The following is a 22,869-nucleotide window of genomic DNA, read 5'->3' as shown; positions in this document are numbered from 1 at the left end:
TGGAAAATTAGCACAAAGTTTGTTATGAATTCCTCTCCTGAGGTTTTTTAGGGTCTCACTTTAAAAAAAAAATCCCATGGCGCGTGAGCTCAAAAGTACTCTTGCTTTCTGGATTTGCCTTGTACATAAATATTTTAGTTTGCCTTCATGTACTGGAAGGTGACCAAAAAATTATTTTTCTTAATTTTACATAATTTGTACACAATTTTGAGACCTGTCATTATTTCCATTGAAAGTCAAAGGAAAACCATTTAATATGGGGTTATTGGCTGTAAAGTTAATTTCTTGTGATACTACCGGAAATTAATTTTTTGTATGTATATGCTCATACAGGTGACTGACACACATACACACATACAGGTATGTATGTATGTGTGTCAGTTTTTGTTTGACTCTTAGTCTTGTTTTTCAGGAGGAAGATTTAGACTGCCCACAAGGTGTAATTGATTTTTCGTTATACCTGAGATCAAGCCACCACTTGATAGGAGGCGACAGTGGAGATTGTGGCGGGAAAGGGGACAATGATGATGGTGTAGCAGAAGAAGGCGAGAATCATATGACAGCAGTGCTAGATCAGAAGAATTATATTGAAGAACTGAATAGGCATCTTAAGTAAGCCAAGTAATATAATTGTTTGACTCAGTTGAAAATCTCTCCTTTAAAAACTGTATATATTTATACATGTGTGTGTGTATATATATATATATGTGGGGAAAAAAAAATATATATATATATATATACATATGTATGTTTTTATATATATATGTAGAAAAAGGTATGTATATATTATATATATATATATATATATATATATATATATATATATATATAAACATATATACATTTTTATGTACATGTACATGTATATGTATGTATATATATATATATATATATATATATATATATATATATATATATATATATATACATATACATGTACATGTACATAAAAATGTATATATGTTTATATATATATATATATATATATATATATATATATATATATATATATAAATACATATATGCATAAATATATACATGTATATATATGTGAAAATAAATGTGTATATTTATGTGTATATATATTTTTATATTTTATATATATATATATATATATATATATATATATATATATATATATATATATATCATATATTAGAATAGGTGGACAGCTTTTTCTCTCAGCTAAGTTCTTATTACCAGTGCTATAGATGCTGCCATAGTTTCATCACCATTCATGACAATGCATAAGTGAGTTTTCATAAATTAAAGAGAAGTTTCAAAAGTGGATATTCATAAATAAATTTTAAACTTGCACTCACACTCTCTAAAAAAAATGCTGGCGAATGGTGGCATGCAATATATAAGATCAGGATACAACTATTTAAGTAGCAAACACACCAAAAGTATGCATGAGGAAATTTAAATATTTCAAAGATGTTGCTGCCTTCATTATCTGTGGAGGAAGAGTAAGCGGGTGAGGATAGGGTGACGAGAGAGGTTTACAAGAGGGAAGTGTGTGGAGATTGAGGGGGGGATGTGAATGAATCATGTCGAGACTTGGATTTAAATATGACTTTTTTTCCCGTATGTGTACCATCTATACTGTCCTTCATATAAAAATGGAGCGGAGAAATGTGGAGAAAGTTAAGTTGACAGAAAGGAAAACAAATGAGGTGGTGCTAGTGGGTGGCTAGTGGTATGGTGGGGGAAGAGAGGGGATTGTTGGAAAATTATACGGAGGCAAGAAAAATGGATGAAGGGCATATTGATCATCGGTGGGATGTTGAAAATTGTGGTTGAAGGGAGAACATAAGGTTAACAAGGTAAGGGCAGGAATGGGATAGGCCTGTTTCACAGAATGAAGGGAGAAAGGAAGTATCCGGAGGTGAAGAGGTGCTTGTTGTAGAGTAGAATGTTGGGTTGTTTTTTGTTGGGATAGTCTGGAGAAATATTTGGTGGTTGTTTTCCATCCAAAACCTACCTTAACTGGTAGATTACCTGTAATAATAATGTGTACCATTTTGTAGGTTCTCTTTTAAATGAAACTGGTTTCTGGGGGTGCTTCTATTAGTGCACTATGAAACCATTTATTGAAAGATTCTTTGTGGGAGGAAGGTTGTGTCCTCTTCTCTGTCCCACAGAACCCTTCCCAAATACCAAGTTTTTCTGAAACATATCTTAAAATGTCATCGCCCATTATTATGTAACATTGTCTCCTACTTTTGGATTTGCGTATGTTATCCTATCCTTTCAGCCATACTGAGTAATCACCACGTTTACCAATTATCTCATCCCTAAACATGCTGGCTCCTCTCAGCCAATTGTTTGGTACTCTAGTAGGGGTGATGAAATGAGCCTTGTTGTCTTATATCATGCAACAGTGAACTATTTAAGTGTAGAGCTCTATTAAGATCAAAAACTTTCTCATGCTGTATTACTATTTTGGTTGATCCATTTCCAATATCATGATATTTTGCCTAAAATACCCATTGTGTTTGTGTGATTAAAGTTCAATGTTTCACCCATAGTATTTTCTGTTTTGGAAGGAAACTTATTATTAATAAATAACTTATTATGATTAAGTTGATCCTGTTTCTTTGCAGTGCCACTGTTACAAATCTGCAGACAAAAGTAGAATCTCTGACAGCTACAAATGCTTTAATGAAGGAAGATTTGGCTATTGCGAATAATAAAATATCATCTCTTCATGAAGAAAACTGCAATCTTAGGAAGGAAATGGGACATGATGTTCACTCTGAAAGGATCGATGAGGTAATACCCTTGTACCTTGCTGCTGCTGGTCACTGATTCTTTTGCTTGTTTTGCCAATTTTCTATTTATCTGGACCGACCTCGAATGGCCGCGCGTCCGCCCTTATATACGAAAGCCGTCAAGATGGCGCGATTCCGCATATTTAGGGTGTAGGAGGCACGGCCTGTGAGGGCGCATCGGCCAGATTGGCGTGCGTTGGAATCAGTGACCAGGTCACTGCATGTGACTGATTTTCCTTTATTAACAAAGACATATACATGTTTATGAGAATAGGATTTAGAGCGAAAATAATACCACGTCCTTTTTGCAATGAATACACAGCGGTGGAATTGTCCACCTTCATATTTATACATATGTTAAATAGTCTGAACTCTCTTAATAGGTCAAAAGTCATTTCGAGGCCTTTTAAGGCGGCATATGCCTCACACGCGTTGATAGATGAGAGCTCAGGGATGGGAAAGGATTGGGAGATGTTCCATTCTTCGATCACCACTCCTCCTTGGGCAGGTGTTGCATCGGTGTAAATGGTGATGTCTTCTGTTGCCCGTGGTAGGGCCACTTTTCTGTTAAATATTTCGCTCGTTTGCAACTCGTTCCACCAAGTAATGTCACGTCTAAACACATGGTTGATGAGGAAGGTTGGTAATCTGAGTATCCAACAAACCCAGGCCAAATAGCCTGCTGCTTTGGGTATGTCCACTGCACGTAACCGGGGAATTAAAGGTATTACACTGTAAACACTTTTCCGCGCACTGTTAGTCAATTGCACAGTGTTGTCTTCCGTATCGATGATTACCCCTAGGTATTTCAAGGATTTAGTTAATTCCAAAGAAACTGCGGGAGATGCCGCAACAGTAACCTTTAACGGAGTCATCCGCTAATGTGCATTTCAATGCAACAATTTCAGAGCGTAAAAATCATTCGCCTTGACTGGGACCCAGTCAAGGCGAATGATTTTTACGCTCTGAAATTGTTGCATTGAAATGCACATTAGCGGATGACTCCGTTAAAGGTTACTGTTGCGGCATCTCCCGCAGTTTCTTTGGAATTTGTCAAAGGGAAAACACCATAAGTGTTTAAAGTTGGCTTTAACCTCGTGGACAGTGGCGCCTCGCGCACGACTACGAATGCATGTGACATTGTATGTACTGTATTTCGTCATAACATCTAGTTCCTTTAAAAGCCCCAAAATTTCAGAGTTTAAGAGGACGCCTCGGTAGCTTAAGTGGCTAAAGCACTCGACCGGATATTGAGGGATCTGGGTTCGTGTCCCAGTCAAGGCGAATGATTTTTACGCTCTGAAATTGTTGCATTGAGATTTAGTTAATGTTGTAATGCTCTTAGACATATTAATTTGTACCCCGAATTCTTTGTCTAGGTAATTGATGATTGTGAAGGGGCAAAATTTATGTTGTGCGTAGATGAGCCAATCGTCTAAATAACATATGATGTTGACCTGAAAATGTTTGCTCACGATATTTGTACAATCTTCCGCCCATCGTTGCAATAACTCTGGTATTTCACACATATGATGCTGTTATATTTTGCAATTCAGTACAATCTGATATTTACCTTTTCTAGAGGACTTGTGATAAGAAGTATAAAATTAAGGTTGGGAAAACAATTATTGTTAAAGCTTATTTTGATGCTTTATAAATTAATATGTTGCATAATAATAATAATAATAAAATTCCTAATGAAAAATGAATCACAGCATAGGCATTTTACAAGTGCACATGTTAGAAAGTAGTATAAAGTAATCCTTAAAAATATTGTTTGTATGCATTTATCAAACAGTACCAGCTCAAGTACTACCTACTACTTATCACAAGTAACGATATTTTTAGCATTTTATGCAAAGGCTTACAGTCAGAAATTCCATGCATGGGTGAAAGAATATAAGCTCTGCTCAAAAACAAAACTGCATATATCGATTTTTGCCAAATGATGACTTGACAGCAACAACACAAATGGCTCAGTTCCCGAGGTATTAAGCCTGGAGGTGAAGGGCTTGAGGTGAGGTGTCCTTGAGCAATTGGAAATAGGGTCAAAACCAACCATTTAAATACTTTTTCCACTGAGAAATCCATGCTAAGATCAGGGTATTCTCCGAAACCTCTCCAAGAAGGATGGGATTCTTTGATGCACCATTAAAATCCTTTGAGAAGAGGGAGAGATATTTACCTAAAGTTATTCATTTCTAATGGGTTGCCACCTGCAAAAACCAGAAATATTTTCTCAGTTTTGAGATGGTTATGGAAAGGCCCTGAAATGAAAGAATTTTATATAAATTGGACAGGGGGCATGAGTTGGTGTCGTTTAAATGAAATTTTAACAATGGAAGATGGGGTGCCATCATATCCTGATGAGATCTTGGAGCTAACTTAAGTAAGAATTTTAAGTACCTCCCTTTTATGAGTTGGTTAGAGAAAATGGTATTATTTGAGCCAAAGAGCTCTATGGGGTCTCATTTTGGCTGTATTCGACTGCAGCTACACATTGCACAGCTGGTTCATTATTTCAATAGATGGTCCTTATATGGCATATAGGCACAATTAGTTCTAAAATTGCTTGTGTCATTTGAGTCCTAATTATTTTTTGTGTGCGTTGCATAGAATTTTGGTCATTTTTGCCCAGGATAATGCATTTTATTCTTATTAGGTATATTTTTAACCTTTCAACTCTTATCCATTTTGTAGGGGGGAGGTGCAGATTCTTCTAGTAGGACCAAGGACAGCTCGGATAATCTCAAGCAACAGATGGAGAGCGAAAAGAAGCATCGCATAGAATTACAGAAAGAGTTGGATTTACAGGTATGCATATTGGTGTTTTTCATTTCATAAATGTACTTCAAGTCTTTTTGGGAAATGGGTCATGAAGTGAGCAAACAAAGGCATGTAACAAGGAATTTGAAATGCACCAAGTGGAGGTGGTGAAAATGGAATTACAATCTGGCTTCAAGTGCTGGGTGTGGTTGGATTCTTGTTACGCACCAGCACATCAGATTGCCATTTTGTATCTGCATCCACACTTTGGAGCATTTGGTACATGCATCAATGGCATTGGCCTTTGGGCCGGAGCATTTGGTGAGATGGATGTGAAGATGGATGCTTGTTGCAGTGGACCATCAATGGAGTCCGGAGAGCTTTATTGTATAAATGGAAATGGTAAAAAAGCCCTTTGAAAGGCACGCAATAAGAATAGGGACACATCCATGGTGATTCAAAGCACTTGGGCATTCAACAATCACTTGTATATTTGTTTCATGTGATGGAAAAATCAAAAACCCAAATCAATGGTGCTCCAAAGACTACCTATTAATGGCAGCACTTTGCTTAGCCAAGATGATGAATCAGATTATTTCATGTAAATGGGTTTGAGTGTACCCGATGCCACTGATGAAATAATATCATTGAGCTCCCGTGTTCTTGGCGGTGTTAGCTGATGTGCGTGTCATTATCAGAGTGGACTGGCTTCCACACCTACAAAGTTGCTTCAGCAGAATATAAGGAACAAAGAAATCCTAGGAGCATATTGGAAAGATTGTTTCTCCTACCTCTGGCTGAAAGTAAGTTTAGCCAGAAAGTTTATCACTGTCTTAATTCATCCATTCTGCTTATTGAAAAATATTTTCACTCATCTGAAAACAGATTGGACAAAAAGCATAACAAAACGAATTCTGATTGAGATGCTTTGTTTTCTTAATAAAACGCAAATTGTTTATGAAAAACGAAAAAATATTTTTGGATATTTGTGATTCAAGATGCTTAATGACAGTGTCCCATGTAGTTATAAATATCTAAAGTTCTTGGAATAATTACATAATGTAATTTTCAACATCTCTAGATAGCATCAAAGATTCCCTTGACTTAAGGCACTGTGTAATTTATTTTTTGCTGAAAGGCTAGCTTTGCATGAAGAATTGATGGTCAACTACTTAAATTGGTTACTCTTTTGAAATGCTCCTGGTACTGTTTGATGATTAGGTTTCTTTGTCATGGGCTTTCCAAAGGACATTGGTTTCCTTTGGTATTTTCAGCTGCATTTTGCTGCTCTAACTGGTTAGAATACTCCTATATTCTTTGGTGATGCCTTCAGTTGTTTCCGGGAATTTTCAGGGATTCTGTGCATGATGTTTGCAACTTGTAAACTGATATGATTTTAGTATATCATTCTTGCAATATTCCAAGTTAAAGATCCGAGGATTGATATTCTCTGAGCTCCTTTCATGATATCCTTTCTGGTTTCTTTGTGTAAACTAGTTGAGATGATTGCCCTATCACAAAAGAAACTTCTTAGAATTTGGATTACAATTCTTGGGAAACTTGAAATTTTCATTTCTAGGATACATGCTGGCCACTCAATTGAATCAAATGCTCATCCAAGTTTACTAAGAGTACAGTTATATGTTTATTTTTTATTAAGTCTTCATTTTGGTCTCTAATTTTTTCACTTCAGAAAAGACATTGGACTCTGTGGGAGACGAATTGGTTCAGATGTTAGAGCATTTAATCTTCAATCATGTCTTCAATTTTAAATTTGAATGATCTTTCAGTAATTTTCCTAATTCAGGGAGTGCAGTAATTGGCCAATATGATTTTTGGATTTGGACAGGGTCCTTTTTGTTGGATTCCAATATGGTGCAGATTAATCCAGTTTTCAAAATTTTTGGAGAAGATTGGAAGCTGAAATAGTCCTGGGACTGCCTTATAAGGAATTGTTCCAGGATTGGTTCACCATGTACTGTTAATTTGCCATAAATTCCAATGATGCCAAGAGTCATTCCTTCTGTGATTGTTGTTTTCACAGATGGTCACACATCCAATAATTCCCTCCACCTCAGCCTGGCTTCTAATACCAGTATGAATTTTCATTCTGCCCTGGAATCATTATTTGGTGCCAGTATGTTTAGAGTATTGATCAGTATTGCATCATATAATTCTTCTTGACCTTGAGCAGCTGTTTGGAGCAGTGCCTTGAAGGGATGCAACCTTTTCCTGCTCGTCTGTTTGTATACAAAACCTGGGTGGTTTTTATCTGGGTTAGATTTGGTGAAACTTATCGCGGATTTTTCGATGCATATCAGTTTTTCACTCCACCAGTATACAGGACTTGATGTTGGTTTATCTCTGGGAATAGCCATTTTTGCAGCTGCTGTTAAGCCCTTTGTTGAAGTCTTGGCTCTAGTATTGTTTTCAATGCTGTGTCCCATATTACTTTTTTTATATTTTTCCTGGAGTCTCAAAAAGTATTTTGAAAATTTAGTTCAATTAGATACTCGTAGAATAAGTCTAGTTGAGTCCAGGTCTTTACTGGTATGAACTTAGAATTTAGATGAAAAGTGATCCGCTGATGATTGCTGATATCTCAGCTCTTATGCACATCCCAGCTAATTAATTGCCCAACTATGTTCCCATTACGAGTAGCTCACCACCACCTCAAGATGGGCTGTGTAGATTGATAATTGCTCTAACAATTGTCTTGCAAAATTTTTGAAAAAGTGTTGCACTAATTGTGTTGGGGCAATTAAACTATATTGAAAGAACATCCGGTTATATGTAAAAGACAAAAGCTAAAAAATAAAGGAGAAATTGCACAGCATTTAGGTTTGGTGACAGTGATGAAATAAGGAGACAAGAAAATTGTGACAGTGATTTCCTTGTTTTTATAGTGATAAAACCATGTCTGTGCAAAATGGTGTGAAAAAGAAAAAACCAATTTGTGGTTGACATACATATACGAGGTGTGTTCAAAAAGTATCATGACTTTTTGTGTTTTTTCAAAAAGTATTTATTTATTCATGAATATCTATTTTGTCCCCTTCAAAGTAATCTCCATTAGATGTTAAACACTTGTGCCAACGTTTTTTCCAATCCTCGAAGCACTTCAAAAAATAATTTTTTGCGATCTTGTTCAGCTCCTCCTTCGATGCAGTCTTTATATCGTCAATCGTAGCGTAGCGTCGTCCTTTCATGGGCCTCTTCAGTTTCGGGAACAAGAAAAAGTCACTGCGGGCCAGGTCTGGGGAATACAGTGGCTGTGGCATCATTAGTCTGTTGTTTTTGGCCAAAAATTTGTGCACAAGTAATGATTTGTTAGCAGGGGCGTTGTCATGGTGTAAAAGCCAATTTTGGTTCTTCCACAAATCGGGGCGTTTGTGGTGGATTGCTTTGCGCAAATAGCGCATAACTTGCTGGTAATATTCCTTATTTACCATTCTACCCTGTGGAAAGAACTCATGATGCGCCATGTTCTGCAGTGAAAGAAAACAGTAAGCAAAACTTTCACAGTCGACCGAATTGGCGTGCTTTTTTTGGTCTTGGCTCATGCTGCAGCTTTTTTTGGGATGATTGAGCTTTAGTTTCCAAGTCATAACCATAAACCCATGATTAGTCACCAGTTATGACCCTCTGGAGCAAATTTGGGTCGTCGCGGACAGAGTCCAACACCTCATTAGCTATGTTAATACGTTGCTGTTTTTGGCCAAAATTGAGCAATTTTGGTACGAATTTCGTGGCAACCAGTGTCATGCCCATATCATTGGTAAAAATCGAATTGCATTAGGCAATGGATATGTTTAGGTCCTCAGCAACTTCTCTGGTGGTGATTCGACGATTAGCCAATACTATTTTCTTTACTTCATCAATGTTTTTGTCTGTTGTTGACGTGCTCGGGCATCTGGCACGCTCTTCGTCGTTCACATCTTCTCGGCCCTCTGAGAACATTTTGTACCACCGATAATAGTTGCTTTGGTCCAACGTAGCTTCTCCATATGCCACTGTCAACATTCTGAATGCGTTCGCCACTTAATTTCGTTTTCCACACAAAATTTGATACAAATTCTTTGATCCATTTTTTGGAACAGGCAAAAATCGAAGACAAGCCAAAACACGTCCGAGCAAAACGGCTGTCAACAATTAACAATTAAAATGGCCAAACTTTTCGGCATAAGTGAGAGACATAAGTACCAACATAATGCCACAAAAAAATCAAAAATCAAATATACCTATCCTGAAAAAATTCAAATTCGTGATACTTTTTGAATAGACCTCGTAGTTGTTGTAGACCTCAAATATTAGATGCTACAGACATATCTAATTGAAAAAAAACACCACAATGAATGGTAGATGAAGCTGTTTCAAAGGCTGCTGAATAAAACTATTCTAAATTTACTAATAATCAACTGAGAAAATAGTGACAATAATATCGATCAACTATTATATAGGTCGCAACTGGTGAAAGGTTAATTCACAAAATGTATCCCTAGAGTGGAGTGAAAACTTCTGCATTGTCATTCTATTCATTGCAGAATATTAAATCAGGTCAGGCTGTAGAAAGTTAAACATCTCTTTCAAACACTGTGATCAGATTTTTGTGTATATATTTGATAGCTTCGGTCATTAATTCTGTGTTCTCTTTATAGATAAGTCTAAAGGCTGAAATGGAAGTTGCTATGAAACTTCTGGAAAAAGATATCCATGAAAAGCAAGATACCATTGTCTCTCTTCGAAGCCAACTGGATGACATAAAACTAATCAACCTTGAAATGTATAAGAAGCTGCAGGTGAGGTTTTAGTATATTAAGAAATTCACAGTATTTTGCTAATAGCATACTTTTAGACCAGAGTACTGGTTTACAATTGAAGTTCCACTTAATTTACATAATAAATGATTGGGATAACAAAAGTTGGGATGATAATGCTAGATTTTATGAACATTAGGATAATAATTATGTCATTACAAAGAACGGACGGTTTTGTAATAAATAGCTTGTCTATTTATGCCTACTATGTGGCTAAGTACATTTTTATACTCTTACAGTTTGCTTTGAATTTGAATTTCGCTGCCAAGCATTGACTAGCCTTATATAATACTGAAACTGTTTCATGTCAAACCATGTTGTTTATTTAAACTAATTTGAAGACCATTAATATAATAAGATGGCATTCTGCAATTCTGCATTGTGCTAGTTTCCAATATTACCTTAGGTAAGGCTAAGATTATGATGTTGGTGCCAGATGAGGACATTTTGTTAGAGAACAAATTGGAAGAAAAATTCAATGTAATATTTTCAAAATTTTCACTACAATTTCTTAGATTTTATGTTTTATGAAATTGGGATATTTCCTGAAAGTTATTTCCTTTTAAAGTGTTCAGTGATGGGGTGCCTTAATCTGTGTATTAGTGCAGCAACTTCTCACGACATCAGTAGCTAGGCTGGGTCTGTCAGAACAGGTTGCATATTCACGTATTATCATTGTTTCATCTTTTCTTTAATTTTTGCAATGTTGTTTATAGCTTTTAAATATTTAAATATGATTCATTTAATTTTATTTTTTATAATTATTAATGAATGTTTATTTTATATTTTTTCATTTTTAGCTCGGAATTATTAAATAATCCTTGATACCTTGTCTGTACGAACAACTCATTGCCTTAATTTCTGCGTGTAAAAAATCTAATGAGTATATACTACGGACTGCTTTTTACAATTTACTACTTAATGCCTTTTAATTTGTTATTGTTGTTAGAAAATCTTACCTGCCAATTATACACTGTACAAATGAGACTAAAATCATTTATATCTCATACCAATGGTGATGATCGAAACAAATGGCAATAGTTTACTATGGTTACCTTTATTTAAAGTGTAAAAGTATCCTTACTTATTAAAAACGGTATAATAATTGAAAATACTTTGAGCATTTATTTTGTTTCAGTTTTCAAATGTCTTTTTTTTCACATCAGTTTTCCGAGTTCATTTTTTTTTTCAATTTCATGCCTGATCAACTTTCTACCCCTCAGAATTTAGTTGTGAACTCTTACTCCACATAGTTACAGTATGCTAAAACATAAAGAAGCAAAGAAATTTAAAAATTTCATTGCGAAATTGTTCTTTTAATTTTAGCTTTGAAAACAACCGCTTGGTACAGCAAGCCTGTGAATCCTTTCATATTACTTGAATCAGTATGTTAACCATCAGATTTCCCTTGTATTCCACTTTATGTTTATGTATTTTTATTAATATTGGTTTATTGAATGAGCTTGTGAGAATGTTTGAAGTAAAAAAGGTTGACCCTGTAAGAGTGAGAGGATAGGAGGTGTAGCAATTTCAGAGGAAACCCTGTCTGATAAGGTGGTGCGACGCCAATGGAATTATCATGGCCTCAGATTACATTGGTGGATTTGACCACCAGGTTAAAACAAGAGAGATAAACACTGTCACAGATAGATTCAAGCACTCCTTCCCTCGGACTGAACTCAATCATAACAAAATCAAAGCCAAGCACCCGAACATTTTTTATCTTTAAAGCAAAATTCAATGGCTTAGACTAACACCCATTATTGCATGATATATATATATATATATATACACACACACACGTATGTGTATATGTATGAGTGTTAAGGGTAGGAGCAAATATATAATCATATGCATGTACAAACTTATATTTGTGTATGCATGGCCTGGTGCCTTCATTAACACACCCTGCAACACATACCCTCTTGACGGCTTGATGGAAATTATATAGTTATAGATGTTATGTGCCTTTACCATGCCCTATTAGTGGGTATGCCATAGTACCAATGCTTAAATGAATGCATTCCAATGAATTGTTTCAATTCTCTCTCTGCAATTTCTTCCTTATCACATCTTTGTTCAGATTCTTTTTCGTGGATACTTTCATCTCAAGAATCAATCATTCTGTTTCCATTCCTCCATCAAGTTCTTTTAAATTTTACACAATTTGGCAACATTTTGTTTGTAATTTTCTCAATTCTTTCTCAATAACCTCATAACCTTTTGTTTTTCACATTGATTTTCATTCCATACCTAACGCATTGATTTTCTAATGTGCTCATCGATGATTGAAACCCCCTGGCTATCTCACTAAAGCTTTATAAGCTACACACCCAACTGATTTTATGGATTCCCCTTTGACATTCATGACTATCCAGTTTTACCCATGCCTCTCAATCCTCTGCCTACACATATGTTGTAAAGTGTAGGTTATAGTGGGAATCTCTGTTTCAATCCCTTGTGTATCACTGCCCAGCCAAACTCTCCATCTCCCACACACACCTGATCAGTCTGAGATATGTACAGATTGCGGATAAGTCTTCTATCCCGCCAATTTACTCGTATATTCTATAATACATTCATTAATTCTACCCAGTTTACTCTCAAGCACCTTCATGAAATCCACAAAACAAAAAATACATGTGAATGTACTGGTGTACTTTTCTATTTATGACCTCATTGCTGCTAGGTTAGCATACATACCTCTCCCTTCCTGAATTCAAACTGGTCATCCTCTGAAGTAATCATGTGCCCTCCTCGCCATCCTTCTGTTCAAGTATCTCAATGCCATCTTAGCTGTGTGTGAAATCAAAGTTATTGTTTTTTAGTCTTCTCCTATTTCTGGGATTGGAGCTTACACTTTTCTGATGAAATCTTCTGGCTGTTATCTTCCCTCATAAATGCAATGGACTATCTTAAAAAGCTTTTCTTTTCATTTTTTCCCTGGCGCTTACATAGTTCTGAGGGGATGTTGTCAATCCCAATGGCCTTATTTGATTTCAATGCCCTTAATGCCCTTACTGTTTTACAATCCGTTATGTTTAGACCTAAGTTGTCCACATCTATGTCATATTCTCTCTCTATGTATAAACTTGCTTGCATGATATCAATAATACATAAATCCTCCATGCATTCTTTACATCTCTCCCGAATCTTTCTTTGTTTTCAAATAATTCTCCTGCCATTCCTCTAATAGGTTTTCCCTTCTTACTTGGTGAGAGTTTTTTAACCTTTCTCTTTGATAAACTCATTTATCCCTTTTTTGTTAATTCTCTTTAGCCTCGATCTGAATCTTCCACCTAACTTCTTGCATTCTATTAGGTTCATGCCTCAATTTAATAATTTTGCTTTCTTCTTCCTAAATCTCTGTTTACAGTCTTCCATTTCCATCTATTGTCTATTTTGTTAATCATCTCATCTGTAATCCATGGTTTCCTTGACCTTTTCTCTTATACCATTCCTATAGTTTTGTTTGTGGTTCTTAGCGTCCGTTCTCATCCCACTAAGATATTCCCATCTTTTCTCCGATTCACCTGTTTCCCTGTCCTCACTGCTAGATTTTCTCCCTTTCTCTTGATACACCTTCCTTTTTGTAACAGTTGATGCTTCTACATTCCATTTTTTAATCCATCTTTATTATTTTATCACTTCAATCTGAAGTAAAACTTCATTAGCACTAAACAATGGTCTGAATCTGCATCAGTCCCTGCGAAACTGTTTGAATTTATTAAACTATTCCTAAATCTGTCCCTAACCATAATATAGTTTAGCTTATATCTCTCCGAGTATTCAGGCTTTTTCCATATATATTCAAACCGCTGTTCTGGTGTTTAAACCAAGTTTTTGTGATGATTAAACCCTGTGAAACTGTGTGGTCTTTTGTGGTACTACTGCTTTCTCCCAGTGCTCATTACTTTTTCCTAAATTATAGTGTTCTTCCTTTGCCAACACTGCATTCCAATTAATTCCATCCATAAGTGTTAAATGTCTCCTTCCAGGGGTACTCCCAATTGTTTCCGTTAATTGTTCATATGTCCTGTCCTGTGGTTACTTGTTGGTTTGTTGACTTAAATATTGACCAAGTTTATTGGTTCAGCTTTCACCACTTCTGCCACCTTTCACTGGCTTCCTCCCATGTGCTGTAGATTGCTTTTTAATCATTACTCCAATAATCTTCACTGTCTTTCCATCTCACCCCACACAGCCCTAAAATATCTATAGTTCCTCTGTCAATTTCCCGCTTTATTTTCTTATTTCCCAGTCCTCTCTCTACATGGCTCTAATATTCCAAGACACTATTTTAACTGTTTCGACCCCCTTTATGTGTCTTCCTCTCTGCTGCTGCTATCAATTCTGCTTTGCAAATACTTGGTATGATGATGACAGTGGCAGCTTTGCCTCTCCTGCTTCCATGCCTGCCAACACACTTGACCCACTGGGCTGAGTCCTTTTGTTGCTAGGACTCATATCCATATTTGGGTCTATCATAAACTTGTTGGGTAAATAAATGAGTTAGTTACCTGTTGCTTTTTTAAACTGTGTTTTAGATGTGACATCATTAATAGAGTGATAGATGACCACAGTAATCTACCCAAATGTACACAGTTGGCTTGTTAGGTGAGGATAGAGCTCACCTCATACTACCTCTATGCCCTATAGAGCATGTGAAATTCTCACTTTAACAGGACATGGGCCCCAGTTCCTTTCCTGGTGCCACCTGTGGTTTACCATTATATTCTGATATGTGAAAAATCACATCTTGGGCGCCCATAAGTGTGACCTGGGGTGGAACCCAGGCCCTCTGGTTTATTTTGCAAAACTCTGGCACTGGACTACTTTGTCTCCCCGATAATATGAGTGATAATTTTTTATAGGTTATCATTTTCAGGACTATTCTGCAGAAATGGAAATAGAAAATCAGTAGGAGTTAATGATACATTTATGCCCATGATACTTCATTGAAGTTTGTACCACTGAGTTAGGAAAAGGGAAAAAGTCAGGAAGTGCATGGGTTCTCAATATTATGAGGAAAAAAATGAGAAGGGGAGCATTTTTTGAGGAAGGGAGGAATTTGATATGTGAATATGAAATATGATATAAGATGTTGAAATTCTCTTGGGAGATATGATGCTCATTTTAGTTATGATATCAGGTTGTGTTTGGCTTAATTCATTGCACGTGTGAACGATGGCTGAAATGGAAACAGTGGTTTTAGACTGAGTTTTGTGGCACAAGTGTCTCGCAAAGTGATGATCCATGGAATAAGCACCTCATCAGATTTCAAGGACTTTGGTAGAGAATTGGGATAAAGGATGTGGTGATCATTAGGATTGAGTCTCTCCTTATCTTTTTACTGTAACAACCAATTCAAGAGATTAACCAATGATTGAATTAAAAACTATGGGTAGTTATATTTTTAGCTGAAGGTTGTCAGCAGTCTGCAGATAAATTGCCTTTTATTTGCATCTCGTACCATGGAATTTTATGTTTACTATTAGCATTTCTTTAAATGTTTTGGGGACTAAAAATAATGAAAAAATAGCAAGGCAAACAAGAAAATCAAACATTTCATAATGTAATGGCATGGTCTTTAAAGTATTTAAACAATCATGATGTGATAACACAGATAGGTGGCATGTCATCTCTTTTTCTTGATATTGTTAGTAGAAAAAATTAGGTAGTGATTCATAATGTATTTTTATTTTTTTATGATTTATGTTCTTCATTACTTGAAAGGATCAATAGATTGTTTCTTGATACTTCTCCTCATGAATGTATGACTGCTACTTAGACAACATATGAACCATTCCTATAACCAATGAATTGATAAAACACATTGGGAATGATTATTGAAAAATGAATGTTGTAAAATGATATACATAGTCATAAGTAATCTTGAGTGTCATCATTAACACTTTGTGGTCTGCTCAAGTGTAAGTACGTGTTTTTGTCACCAGTATCAAGTGGCCACTCACGTATTAATACATGTTCATGTAGTCTTTGGGTTTTCATGCCCTGGTGGATTAATTTGGAACTATTAAGAGCTGTTTCTTTGATCCTTATTAGTCTAGAATTGTTCAGCATTTTTTTTTTGAAAGTGTAAGGTGTTTTTGAGGTATATTATATTTATTTAATCTGTAACATTTACTCTTCTTACGCAATCATGGCTGTAGAGAACAGAAGGGGAATGAGAAAAAATGATATTTTAAGCGATGTGTTTGCCGATGATTTGTCTAACGTCCCTAGTTGTGAAGGAACTGATAGGAGTTCTGATGAAAACGATAATGAAATCTCAAGCGATGGTCGTGAAGCTGTAATAATTACCGAGAAAATTGTTTGTTCTCTACCTTTGCAGTATTCTAGTTATTCTGAAGTTAATGGCATAAATGATTTGATGTATTATTTTTGGTCGGGCAATGATATTATTCCTGCTTCAGAAACATTTGATGGCACACCAGGTGTGAAAATTACTCTGCATGATCCAAAAAAAAATGCAAGTGATGTATTTTATTTATTAATGATGATCTCTTTTCAATGATCATGGAGAAATCAAACCGTTATCATGAGGAAAATGCTCATGGATACAAGGAATCAATGAATGTGAAAAATCATAAATTAGAGAAAATAGTTAGTGCTGGGAGCAAGATTATTCCTCAGAGACATTGTAGAGTATAAGCAGCCAAGAAAAGGAGAAGTGAAACAAGTTTTATTTGTGGATTTTTTTGTGTTCCACTCCATAGAGTGACATGTTTTGAACAATACCACAGTCTAGTTGATTACTCAGGCATGTAATCTCTACATATTTACAATTTCATTAAAAATATCCAGTAGTTCAGGAGTTGTGTTTTATTGAGTGCTTATACTTTTCATGCATAGGAACAAAAAATGGCCAGCCCCAAGGGCTGGTAAATTTAAAGGGCACCAGCACACTAAGTGTGAAAAAGCATAAAGTACCTAATAAGGGAAAATTGATTATTATCTTTATTATTAAATACCTTCTGAGAAGCTTTTTCAGTTTATTCTAAGCCGTTTTTAAAATCCGGTTTTCCACCCATGAATGTATGATTTATCCTGATGCTGTCCAGGTGCAGCTTTTTCTGTACAATGTTTCTGAACATTGATCATCAGTATCAGTCTCCACTGTTAAGTGTATGTATATCTATCATGATCTCAGTGACATAACATGATAGGAATATATTCTGCTTATACAGGGACAGTTTTCCTTAATATTGGTATTATCTCCCTGAAATTGTCTAATTGGAACATAATAATTTGACTTGGGTATTGAATCATCATCTAAATATAATTCTGAAACAGGACACTGAGTTATTGGTAAATGTCACTGGAAATAGTTATACATGAATGGAGATCCCATGTCTTAGTTTTTATTGAGATTAAGTCAAATATGTCACATTGCAAATGTGCAGGAAAATACTTTCACATAATTTTGAGAATCCATCATTGTATGGCATTAATCTCTAATGCATTGGAATTCATCATTGCATTGTATACAACTCTTGTGTGTGTTTCTAAAGATATTGGATGCTGTTCGCATCCCCAGGGGATGATGTCTAGATTGCCCCGTGGTGAATTTTCTCAAAGGGAAAGGCTCTAAATTTTTTGAATCAAGAGAATGGTGCCATTTTAACATTTTTGGAGCAATGCTGAATTTGTAGTTTAATTTTTCATTTACCTTTTGAGATTTTTGGTTTGTAAAACCTAACTTCATGGTCCAAGCATTGCTTCAATATTGTAGGTATATAATGCCCTTCATTACAATTATCGTTAGTTCAATTTGAATCTCCCATTGCAATAATGTTTTGACTCCATTCTTCATTTTTCCCTTGCTAAGCTGGTTTATGGTGTGACCACTTCCCATGATAAATTTGGGCATAACTTACGATCTCTCCTGAGCAAAATATGTGCTGGAAGATGAGGACAATAAAAAAAAAGTTGTGATTTATTGGAAAATTGTGGGGGGAAATGTGACCAAAAGTTTAAATAGAAATGTTGTCAGTCACTTGTTTGGCCTCATTTAGAATATTCTGCTGGTGTATGATATCCTTAAGAAGTTTTATAGATTGTTAAATCAGATCATGTGCAGCGTAGAGGGGCTTAGATTTGTAAAATGTAGTTGTGACAGATTGAGTAGCGTATCAAAATTATTAACGGAGCTAGGTTGGGAATTACTTGTGGACCAGTTTAAATTGCATTTTAAATCTCTTGCATGAAATGGAATGATATTTCATTTGTGATAATGCTGAAAATGCATGATTAGCTCCATTGCCCTACACTAGGGGAAAATATTTCAATAAAACTATAGAGATTTTACGTACAACATTTATATTTTAGATATCATTTTTCATACTAATAATAAGGGTTGAGAATCATGTTGTCCGGCTGTGCTAGGATGAAGTATTTTGTGTCAAAAGTAGACTGGTGTGTTATCGCTCCCTGCGACACACATAGCGGTGGCTTACAGGATAATATGTAATATTTAATTAGTCATCATGTGCAATAAATGGCATGTGCAAATCTGCCTTACGAACCCACCACCACTTATTAAGATACAGTATGGTGTCGATTTGTAAGTGTACGAATCAAGATTGCTGATTCAATTTGAGATTAAATTCCAAGGTGAATTTTTGATATTGCAGGTCTCTTCTTGATTGCATCAAATAAAAACTTTTGGAAATCGAGCAATATTTACCTTGAGACGTGAGAGATATCCAAATGCTTTTTACTGAAAGAACCATGATTTTGAAAATTTATTGATGGCTTTGTCACGGACCGTCACTTTTTGTGTTAACTAAACATTTTTAAGATACTCCTTCACAAGAGCCAAGATTTCAAAAGCAAGCCTTAAAAACGGTACAAATATGTAATGCACAAATTACACTTCCTTGATTTACACATTCCCATGATCTATGCGCCATTCTGGTCCATCCTGCAAAAATATTATTCAGGGTTTTCACTGTATTGACTTTTGATCATGCAGATTTGAAAGAAGTATGCGATTGACTTACGTGCATTTTGTTATAGTGCTTATCTAATTCCATGCCATTATTGTATGCAGGGGACTTGTTGATATAATGAAGTGTTGCAATACTTTAAAATCCCTCACTACATCAAGGTCTCATTATACGTACCAAGTATTGCTTTTATAATCACTATTCCTATGGATTTCTGGTTAGTCTAGCTATTGCCATATTCAGAATTGTAGAAAAATGATGGCTTGCTGGGAAACTCTTTATGATGGGGTATTGTTCATGCAACCGAGTGATTTTTGCAATATGTACTCGTGTTTTAATAATATGCATTAAACATTTTAGTGGCCAATCTTAGTGAATGCATTAGTTTGATACATGATCATGGCACATTATCAACTAAGAGATATATATTTAGCATCTTGGAGTGGGATGAGAATGTAATCTATCATGCAAAAACTTCCAAATTTTATAACTTTTTCATTTTATCTTAAATTTATCACTTGGTTAATTTGTGTTTTGTGTAGCATTTTGGCGTGAAATGTTGCCATAATTGTATATCAGTCCCATTATTACATGCTATTCATGTTAAGCAACACATTGACTATAAAAATTTAAAATTAAAATTTCTATCTATATGAAACCAGTGTGTAGAACTAATAAACCCAGTATAAGAATAAGAGGATTCATTCAGTCAATCTCATCCGTTGCCTAATATTTTCAGGAGCCCTGCCACATTGGCATTGGCAAGCCTTGGGGTATTGTATTTCTAAAGCGTCGCAGTCTGCTGAACAGTTGTGGCCAAAGATTGTGGAAAAACATTAAAATAAAGCATTGAGTGTTTCTTGTTGCCATCCTCTATTTAATATGGAGGGGTTAGTCCAAATCCAAAGGTGATCGCAGAATTATTTTTCTTGCCATCACAATAATGACTCTGTCCACCTCTCTTCAGTGGGCACATTTTCTGGCAAATGTTATGTCATTGAGGAGATTATAGAGCCGCCCAGTTTTGTCTCTTTGAATTAGTAATATTGATGATATTTTCTTGAATATCTTCTTCTGTTCAGTATCCAGTCTTGAGACTCATCTGATCCAAGTTTGTCAGCTACTAGAAGGCTTTACATGCTATTTTTTAAAACCTCTTACTGTGCTATCAATTGTCTCCTTAATTTGAGGCATATGCCTGGAACAAATCCAGGCGGCATCAAAATCCTTTCAGAGTGGCTTAGTCTCCAGGGACTTGTTCATCGAATGCAGTGAAAAGTGAGGGTATCTTATCTCCATAACCTTTATTCTCCTCTATTTCAACTCAATTAAATAATAATAAAGTGATATAGATTCATTGTCTTATTTGTTAATTTCAGACAATCTTAATTTTAAATAAAACTTCCAAGTGTAGTAATCTTGGAAGCATTTGTCAAAACACATTGCCTTGTCGCAGAACCATTATCTTGTCTCTCCTTGTCCCTTTCTTCGTGGTTAGTGATTTAATGCACAAAACATGGTCTTTGGTATTTTGTTTTCCTTTCTTTTGCTGGGATTTTCTCAATGAAAAGTGGTGCACTTAGTCTCTCAGGTTTTTTTCTTTGCCTTCCAAACTTGTCCGGCCAGGAGATCTGAGTTTTGTGTGGCACCATATTTTTCTAAGACTCGCCTCGCCACTTCTTTTGCAAACTTCCTCACTCGAGGTTTTTTCCTCAGAGTTTATTTTGTAAAAATAATAAAAATTCAACTTAGTGTTATCAACCAAATGAAAAAACAATTTTTTATACCCCTTCAAAGATTTTTAAACACACTCAACAGACTCAATCATCATGTCGGACTTATCCACTAATCTCACATTAACATTCTAGTCAATGACAGAGTGGTTTTATTACTTTTTCTTTAGTTTGGAAACAACACTTTCTATGATTGTTAGTTTCATCTCAAAACAGCTGTCATTGATTGTGTACTCAGCCATTTCAAAATATTTGACTTTCTGACAGCATATTCACATTTTATTAGGCCGCCCAAAATTTAATTATATGCCAAATGAATTATGCAGCTATTATTTTCTGCCATCATTAGTATTTAGAATGTGAAGTAAATGGTATGCACGACCTGACAAATATTTGAACTGCTCACAGTAAGGGGCTTTGAGGAGCCTATCTAATGAATCATGTAATAGTACTGGCACATTTATTCATTTGCTTAGGCATTATGCTTGGTAAAACCTTCCGTTTTGTCACAAAGTAGAGCTAAAATGAAGTGCAGTTATTCCGATTTCATGTTCAATATTCATCCTGCCTATTTTCATCGTATTGAACACCATACAAAAATTATAGACTGCTTTAATGGATTGTTTTTTAGGATGATGTACATGTTTTTGCTGTCTCATGAAAATGCGTTAATGGTTCAATTAAAATACTTGGATTGAGTTTCCATTCCATTCCATACTTGGATTGATTTATCCATTTGCTATGTCACAAATTTGATATTCAATTATGTCCTCTTTCTCTTAAAAACCAATTTTCAGTTCTTTGTAATGACATGGTAAAGTTGAGGTAAAATGTGTTGTTCTAATTAGAGGTTAATTGCCGTAATGCTTAGTGAAATCTTAAATGATACATTGTATGCAATTGCAATTTTTATTAGTATAATTTTAATTCTCTAGGGCAGTAGAGCCTGTTAATGCAGTGATTATGTCTCATGAATCCATTTCCCAATATCATATTTGCAAATTTTGGAAGATAGAATTCCTAAGAAAGAGATGTTAATAAGTTTTGAATTCTGAATTTTTTGGATAATTTGAAAGATTATGACTTTTCATTAAAAATATGCCTGTGATATTCTGAGATATAATTAATGCTTTCAGATAGTTAGAGTACAGAATTAAATTTCACCCCTTAGTAACTGGTGGCATTAGAGCTCATTGGTAGCTTAACAGTCAGACAATGGTGCTTGATTTTGATCATCCAACTTGCAATCTCTTGAGTCAAGTGGAGATCTATGCATGAAAAGATGCATTAAAATTTTATGCGAGGCTATAGATTTTTCATCAGCCAAGCATTTGTATATAATTCTAGAATACATCCATTGGATTTTAATGTGAAAAAGAATATGTTATTCTAATTTTTTTATTTATTGAATAAGGACGTAAGAATTTTGATCTCTGCATTGAACCTTCAAGTAGCATTATTTTTTCAAATTGGTTTAGTTTTTGAAAAACAAACTTCTGGTGTTTTGGCACTAGTTTACTCTGCATGAAAGTAAAATAACTGTTGGCAAAAATGCATATTTAGTACCTATTTTGACCCTTTTAGTGCCAGTCTCCATTAATTGGTATTATGGAAAAATGCCAGGGATTTTTAGATGAATATGGCATTTTCTTTTAGAAATGAATATGAAGTCAAATGGTAATATTCCTAAGCCAAGTTTTTGTATCTATGCATCCTTTAAAATAACAGAACATGTAATGCAGGATCACGGTATTGTTTTCATTCCATTTAAATATAGGAAAAATAGTCACTCTGAGAATAAGATTGC

The 22,869-nt window shown here is 35.2% G+C and overlaps 1 protein-coding gene across 3 annotated transcripts in view; it reads left to right on the top strand.

Moving 5' to 3' along the window:
• Positions 1–22,869, top strand: part of LOC139686051 (protein RUFY3) — a 61,686-nt gene that overhangs the window by 11,496 nt on the left and 27,321 nt on the right. For all 3 annotated transcript variants that reach the window (XM_071583152.1, XM_071583153.1, XM_071583151.1), the window contains 4 exons: positions 413–612; positions 2,607–2,775; positions 5,475–5,588; positions 10,199–10,339. In XM_071583152.1, the coding sequence (XP_071439253.1) occupies positions 413–612; positions 2,607–2,775; positions 5,475–5,588; positions 10,199–10,339 (624 nt within the window). The remainder of the gene's footprint in view (positions 1–412; positions 613–2,606; positions 2,776–5,474; positions 5,589–10,198; positions 10,340–22,869) is intronic.

This window comes from Hetaerina americana, unplaced genomic scaffold (genome assembly GCF_022747635.1).
Source record: "Hetaerina americana unplaced genomic scaffold, ioHetAmer1.1.p SCAF_13, whole genome shotgun sequence".
Classification (NCBI taxonomy): domain Eukaryota; kingdom Metazoa; phylum Arthropoda; class Insecta; order Odonata; family Calopterygidae; genus Hetaerina; species Hetaerina americana.
Note: the sequence above shows the minus strand (reverse complement) of the source record. Positions and strands in the feature narration are given on the sequence as shown.